Source organism: Zea mays, chromosome 1 (genome assembly GCF_902167145.1).
Source record: "Zea mays cultivar B73 chromosome 1, Zm-B73-REFERENCE-NAM-5.0, whole genome shotgun sequence".
Classification (NCBI taxonomy): Eukaryota; Viridiplantae; Streptophyta; class Magnoliopsida; order Poales; family Poaceae; genus Zea; species Zea mays.
The window spans coordinates 261539277-261547074 of NC_050096.1; the positions used below are offsets into that span (position 1 = coordinate 261539277).

Consider the following 7798-nt stretch of genomic DNA (forward strand, 5'->3'; position numbering starts at 1 on the left):
CTTATAAGACCTGATAAAAAATGACAGACTCATGGTTTCCATTCTGTTCATCTAAAGTTTTATTTTCCAAAAACTTCTTCCTACAAAGTCCTTGAAAAACTTCATCCTTCATTAATAAGTATGTAAAGCCGTTTACTAAGTAAACATGTATCTTGACCTTTAAGATTTGTGAATCCTAAGCCTCCATGACCCCTAAGCAAAAATCAAAATGACCTTTCATTTTGCCTGTATTTTTTTATGGTTGTCTTGTCACTCTGCTAGAAGAAACTAGATCAGTATAAGTCTATTTTTAAGACTATCTCAAACAAACTCTTTATCTCACTCTCATTTTCACTCCCTATTTCAAACTTCACTCTGAAAATAGTACAATCTACAATACAAAACAATACTTTGTACGACTGTTTACACGACCTACTAGAGATAGGGGCGGAGGGCCCAATATGGCCCAGTATTGCCTGGGCAATACCTTGGCCGACCCAATAAAAAATTAGGGCAGCCCTCAGCCGACCAACCGCCTCAATCATAATCATCATCATTCCTCAACGAGCGGCCGACCGTTGACCGAGCAGCCCGAGCAGCGGCCTGAGTAGGCGAGCAGCGGCGCGGCTGCCGCCTGCCCGCGCCCGCCTCCACGGCTCCGCCGGCCAAGGCACAACCACACAATGCAGTGAGGGACTGAGGGTGATTATTTTTTTATTTGAATAGAAATAAAATAACGTGCCTAATCCAATAGATTTTTCAATGTGCAGATTTTCCAATTTCCAAATAGCATACATGATAGAAACAAAAACAAGGCAAAGAATATGGCCCAAAAAAGTATCTCTCTTTATTATTTGAACACTCTATGTTGTAATATCTTCTAATTATCTAATACATGCTACATCCTTCGTAAAATGACAGATTTGAAGAGCTATTTAGTTGAGCTTCTAGTGGAAGTAGACCAATCACTCGCGCTAGTGGAGTCTGCAATTGCCTAGAGCCCTAGATCTCCTAGAACTAGACTCAACTAGAGGTATATTCTTATTTCACTTGTTCAACAATATTTACATCAATTTGCCTTTCGTAACTCATTTTTTCTTTTTTCCCCAGATTTTATTTGCTATATGTCATTTGATTGTAAATGGATTATAATCAAAATGACTATTAAATAAGGTATTTTTTAATATCTATTACTTATTTTATAGCTACAAGTTACTTTAAACTGTATCGTAATATTTTTATTCATCGTTGCGTTAGCAACACCTAGATTCATCATGTACGTACCAAGGCTACTTAAAACCGAGTCTATCGAAATCTAATCGTCCACGGTTAAGTTAAAAGCTTTCCTTTTCCAAGTACGTACGTAGTTTCTTTTTTAATGCGCTCTTCGTCAACTTCGCAATCCTTGTCACTGGGTTCTCTATGGTGTTCCTCGGTGCTTGAAAGGATTCATCGTCTTTACCGTCTGTGCAAGCATCCCACCAGGGTCAGGGTCACTGTCCAAACGAGACACAAAAGCAGCAAACCCCAGCCGGCCTAAATTTTAATCATCACGTCAGACATCAAGAGAGGAGGCTGACTTCTAGCCCTTCTCGTCGGCACGCAAACAGATCGTCACGACAACGCGCCTTGCACGCGGCCACCCGACAATCCGCTCTCAGCTGTCCAGCCCCTGAGATGGGCCTCTCCGACCCTCCGATCACAATATACCGACTCAGCGGCTCAGGGCTATTCCGGTAACTTCCGCACGTGCGCTTTTGGACCATCACCGCCTCCCAGATATTTCTGCCCATGGACCCACAGCTCAACTACCTACCTTGGTCACTAACCGGTGCCCTCGATTCGCAATGGATGACAGATGGGACCAACGGGAGCACCTGGGCCCAGGTGGCGGTGTGAGTTAGTATTGAGTAAATGACGCGGGAGACGAGCAGGACGGCAGCCCACACATCGTCTTCTTCGGTTCGTCTCTGCTCTGCTGCTGGGATCACCGTCACCGGCAACCGCGAGGGAGGGAGAGGGACAGAGCGAAGAGAGAGAAAACTGAAGAAACAACATTTTCCGTTTTTCTTGCTTAGTGAAACCAGTGGAAGAGGGAGAGAAAAGAAGACGAAGACGACAATATAAGTAAATAAAAAAAAGGCAGCGAGCGAGGTGGGGAAAAAGGGGCGAGTTGATAGAGAGAAAGATAGAGAGAGAAGGCGAGGGAGGCAGGGATCACGAGGTGTGCTTCCTCCTCCGCCCAATCGGGCCCAACCAAATCCCGCCAGCGCCGCCTCCTTTATACTCCCACCTCTTTCCCGGAGCTTCTTGGATCACGGGACGCGCGCCGCGGGCCGGTACGCTGCTGGTGCTGGACCGCTCGACTCTCGCCTACCAGCTGCTGCTTTGGCTGGCGCGCCGGCGAGAGAGAGAGAGAGAGAGGGACGCGACGGCGATGGACCGGGCGGCGCTCACCGTGGGCCCGGGGATGGACATGCCCATAATGCACGACGGCGACCGCTACGAGCTTGTCCGCGACATCGGCTCCGGCAACTTCGGCGTCGCGCGCCTCATGCGCAACCGCGCCGACGGCCAGCTCGTCGCCGTCAAGTACATCGACCGAGGCGAGAAGGTCGGTCACTCAGGTCTCCGCTACTGCTTGCTGTGCGGCTGTGCCTTCTGGGCAGACTATCACCAACGTCGTCGACCAACCAATCGCTGCTGCAGATTGACGAGAACGTGCAGCGGGAGATCATCAACCACCGCTCGCTGCGCCACCCCAACATCATCCGCTTCAAGGAGGTCATCCTCACCCCGACGCACCTGGCCATCGTCATGGAGTACGCCTCCGGCGGCGAGCTCTTCGAGCGCATCTGCAACGCCGGCAGATTCAGCGAGGACGAGGTCCGTCTTTCTCTCGCTATCATCGACCCTGCTTGCTTGCTGCTCGTGCTGTCTTGTGCACTAATTGCTATCTGCGCCACTCCTGCTTCACTGGACTAATCAAACTGTCAAAGCCCCTTTTTCATTTCAGGCGCGTTTCTTTTTCCAACAACTCATATCAGGGGTCAGCTACTGCCATTCCATGGTACGTATATTGTTTTTCTTTGCTTCCAATGTTACTACTGTCAATCTGTACTGCTCTGGACTGGTCTGTTTAAAATCGCTTCTGTTTTTCTGCCTACCTGTTCGTCAAGCAAGTATGCCATCGTGACTTGAAGCTAGAGAACACCCTGTTGGACGGCAGCACCGCGCCTCGCGTCAAGATATGTGATTTCGGCTACTCAAAGGTAGTAGCAAGATGCTCGCTCTGTTGTTTATTTACAAATTTAGTGGGGAAAATGAAGTGCAGTTGCAATGAACAGGGCGCACTTTACCTGCTAGTATACGACATGAGTAGTAAAACTATCAATAGCTGTAATTAGCAGCCCATATCGTAGTCAAGAATAAAATGAACTGAAATCAGCTGCTTATGCTGCAGCAACAATAATAACAAAGCCTTTTAGTCCCTGACAAGCTGGGGTAGGCTAAAACCATCTGCTTACAGTTCAACAGATATTGTTATCTGGTGCCTTTCAAAAGAAAAAGATTGGCCATCTAGTGAGATTCTTGTCTCCTTATTAAACTGTTGCTCTGCTTCTAACTCCTTTTTGCATTGCAGTCATCAGTTCTACACTCTCAGCCCAAATCTACCGTGGGAACTCCAGCATACATTGCTCCTGAGGTTCTTCTGAAGAAGGAATACGATGGGAAGGTATTATGCTACTGTCACTGACGATTATACACTCCTGAGGAGGTGTTTGGTCTCTAAGGACTAATTTATAGATCCTCCATTTTATTCTATTTTAGTCCCGAAATTGTTAAATACGAAAACTTAAATATAGTTTCTGTATTTGACATTTTAGAGTCTAAAATGGAATAAAATTGAGGGTTTAAAAATTAGTCCCTATAAAACAGACACCTCCTCGTACTGTTTGTATTCAACAACCTCCCCCCCCCCACACACACAAATGTGTTATTGTTCTTCACTTGGGCCGCATTTATACATGGCGTAGCCAATTAGCCATGCATAGCAAGAACTATGTGTTGGAAGGCTGGAATTCTAAATCAGTCCCTAACTCTTCGTTACTGAACCAAGGTTGCCGACGTGTGGTCGTGTGGGGTAACCCTCTACGTGATGCTGGTCGGCGCGTATCCATTCGAGGACCCAGACGAGCCTAAGAATTTCAGGAAGACGATCCAGGTTCTCCCTCCGCAGACGCGCGCGTTTACATAATTACATCCAGTGTTTCAGAACCGGCTGCCCCGTTCGGATCGAACCAAAAACGCCGACGAGATTATTCTTGTCTTTGCAGAGAATACTGGGCGTGCAGTACTCGGTTCCAGACTACGTCCACATATCTCCGGAATGCCAGGACCTAATCTCCAGGATCTTCGTCGCCAACCCGTCCACCGTGAGTACTTCCGGCTTCGTGATGTCGTTCACGAGCCTGCCTTTGAGCGGATCGCTGACATGCACAGCATGACACGCCGTGTGCAGAGGATCACCATGCCCGAGATACGGAGCCACCCTTGGTTCCTGAAGAACCTCCCGGCCGACCTGGTGGACGACAGCGCGACGACGACGAGCAAGCAGTACGAGGAGCCCGAGCAGCCGATGCAGGGCATGGACGAGATCATGCAGATCCTGGGCGAGGCCACCATTCCGGCGGCGGGGTCCCGCGGGCTCAACCAGTTCCTGAACGACGGCCTGGACCTCGACGACGACATGGAGGACCTGGACTCGGACGCCGACCTCGACCTGGAGAGCAGCGGGGAGATCGTGTACGCTATGTGACGGCGCCGAGTGCTCAGCGACGAGGCAATGTCTCGTTGCGCTCGCAGGTTGCCGAGATAACTAGAGAGACGGAGAGGGTGGGTGTGTGCTGCTGCTGCCTGCAGCCTGCGTGTAGTTGTGTGCTTTCAGGTCTCTGCTGCTCATGCCTGATGCCGTCGTTCGTGATGGCCCCTTTTTACCGTCCTGTTGTGTTTGGCCGTTGTTATTTGGTGCGCCTTCAGTGCAGTGTTTTGCAACGGTTTAGCCATTTGGAATCGCTACTGCTACAACCTCGTTCATCCGAGAGGACCCTTTGTTTCTGCATCCCCAGCGATGTACTTGTATTACTACACTGTATCATATGTTATATTTGGTGTAGGAAAATAAAGGAACTCCATTGCCCGTTCTCTGTCTGTCCCCATCTTTATTTCATCCGTATCTCAGTTTTGTGAGAACCCGCTGGAGATCTTTCTCGATTTTGGTGTCTTCTTGGCTCATATATCTCAAGTCGTGCACACCCTCTATCAGAGCAAATATAATAAAAGGCTATAAACTGATTAAATGTTAAGATAAAAAAAAGAGAGACTTCGATACAAGAACCAATAAGCCTGTGAGAGAGACAAGTAGGATCCTAAAACTAACTACTGTACGGGTGGCTAAATAGCAGGCTATAAGAATCTTTGCAGTCAACTCTATTATTAAACTTGCTCTCATCTATACATTCACAGCTGGTACAGATCTTAGGGTTTGAGGATGGGAGATGTTCTATATGTACTAGTTTTATATAGTCTAGCACAATCTTATATACATCGGTGAAGCCACAATATACGCCGGATTACACAAGCGCATGGATGGGATGGCACCGAGGCAGTGTTGGAATATTTAGGCTTGGCTCGTAGAGAAATTTGATAAACTCCAAATATATTTTGAAGGCCCATGTATAGCAAGGGATGGTGAAACTATTAGTCTCACATTGTTAATGTAATAGAGTGTTTGATTTGAGGAATCATACCATTCAAATTAAGGTTGTGCATCATGAGTTCATTTCTCAGATTTGGTGGGATGACTCCATTCCTTATATCACTACTAATAACTATGAGGAATGAGATGGTGATGGATCAACTCATTCTATTCCACAAACCAAACAAAAATAGTGAGGAGTGAGAAGACGATGGACTAGTTCATTCCTCAAACCAAACACCCCATAAATATTTCTCATATTGCTAATGGAAGTGTGTGGACTTCGACGTATAAATGGAGGATTCATACACATCTAGTTATCTTGCTTTACTTTATACCAAAATAAATTGGAAGTCCGAAAAATCTAATAGATCGGCTCACAGCATCATCAAATCAATATAACTTATAAAGTAGAACTATTTTAATTTTTCACCATTTAAATTTGAATGAACAATGCCACGGAGTGAGTGAGAGTTGGCATTGCCTCTTGGGCTCTGACCGAGAGGCAGCAAGCACGCCGACACAAGCAGCCCTGAAGCAGAGTGCAGAGCCCTGGTCTACTTGGGTGGGCTTTGGCCTTTGGATGATCCATCCACCCACGCCACGCCCTTGCTTCCATACGGCTGCTGCGGCTACGTCCAATCGCATCGCCACGTCGGCTCCCCGCGCGGCCGCGTCTATAGCTACATAGGCGTCTCTCCTTCAATCAATGGCCGCCGCCTCGTCCTCCACCGCGCCGCCGGTGGCCGAGATGCCTGCACCGACCTCGTCCACCTCCGAGCCGCTCCCGTCAGCCCCGCCCGCACTCTCTCGCCGCCGCAGCCGCATCCGCGAGGTGAGCTCACGCTACCTCTCCACGCCGCTCCCAGTCCCGTCCCCTCGCCTCTCGACCTCCTCGTTCCACTCCGCCACGCCGCTCCCGGCCCCGGCCCCGTCCCCTCGCCTCTCTACCTCATCGTCCCACTCCGCCACGCCACTCCCAGCCCCGTCCCCTCGCCTCTCGACCTCATCGTCCCACTCCTCCACGCCGTCCGCGCGCGCGCACCATCGCAGCATTCCCGCCGCCCCTACCGCCTCTGCCCTCGCCGACGAAAACCACCCGCCGCCGCCTACACCAGGCTCACGCAAGCGCGGCGCAGCGCGGGACCTGTTCGAGGAAACACACCGCCCGCGCCTGAACCCTCCTGCTCCTCTCGCCGCTGCTGGTGCCTTCTGTTGAATAATTAGACAAATTCCAAATTAAATTCCGAATATAAATCATGACCAAATCAGAAGAACTGAAACAAAAGCCAAATCAGATGATGCGTACTGATTAGACTTACTGATTGTTGGCGCGCGCCAGGATCAGCTGGGTCGACGATGTCAGAAGATCACGAGCAGTCGCGTGAAGACGCTTCCCAAAAACCTTATTCGCCCTCTCCCGGTGCAGGATCTAGAAGACGAAGGGTTCCGGAGACCTGCTCTCCTGATCGCAGATGCACCTCTGCGGTCGGGACGAAGGGAACTAAAAGGTGGCTCAGCTATGAAGAGAGGCGAAAGCGAACTGGGATCTGGGGATGAATTGGAGGCTGGCTGCCGGGCTCCTTTTATAGGGCCGAGTCCGCGACCCCCGTGCTTATCCACCCACGAAAATCTCGCAATCAGTTGAGATTTTGTAGCGATCGGTTAGGATAAGCGTAACAGCCAAGAAACCAAAAAATCAAACGGCAAAAGGTAGCCGCGCCCCCGCAAGGCGAGGGGCCGGATTTCGGCGGACCATTCACGCGCATGTCGTGCGCCCGCGCCCTTCGCCCCGCCCCGGCCCGGCCCGGCCAGGCCAGGCCAGGCGAGGCGAGGCGAGCGAGCGCGCGCGCGCGTGTGGCTCTCCACACTCTCTCCTCTCATCCATGACTTGGTGAGTGAGTGTGGCTTCCATATTTAAGTTAGCTCTACTCCACAAGAGCTAGCAATATGGTGCTATTGGTTCCACCTATCCCTTTGCCATCCACTTATATGGGCTTTTGAGATTTTCCTGGGATTTATTTGAATAACTTAATTGGGCCAAGCCCATAAATCCTAACA

The 7798-nt window shown here is 49.7% G+C and overlaps 1 protein-coding gene across 1 annotated transcript; it reads left to right on the forward strand.

The window, feature by feature from the left end:
* Positions 1 to 1998: 1998 nt before the first annotated feature.
* LOC100191280 (putative snRK/SAPK family protein kinase) lies at positions 1999 to 5184 on the forward strand. Its single transcript, NM_001399160.1, has 8 exons — positions 1999 to 2593; positions 2689 to 2865; positions 2996 to 3049; positions 3159 to 3251; positions 3623 to 3715; positions 4100 to 4204; positions 4317 to 4415; positions 4502 to 5184. Exons 1-8 carry the CDS (start codon positions 2417 to 2419, stop codon positions 4796 to 4798), a joined length of 1095 nt encoding a protein of 364 aa, NP_001386089.1. The 5' UTR covers positions 1999 to 2416; the 3' UTR covers positions 4799 to 5184.
* The last annotated feature ends 2614 nt before the right edge of the window (positions 5185 to 7798 follow it).

Excerpts from the sequence above, each read along its gene's own strand:
- LOC100191280 (NM_001399160.1), top strand. The coding sequence starts at position 2,417 with ATGGACCGGGCGGCGCTCACCGTGGGCCCGGGGATGGACATGCCCATA. Across the intron at positions 3,252-3,622 it reads GTGATTTCGGCTACTCAAAG|TCATCAGTTCTACACTCTCA; the intron begins GTAGTAGCAAGA and ends TTTGCATTGCAG. Across the intron at positions 4,416-4,501 it reads TCGTCGCCAACCCGTCCACC|AGGATCACCATGCCCGAGAT; the intron begins GTGAGTACTTCC and ends CGCCGTGTGCAG.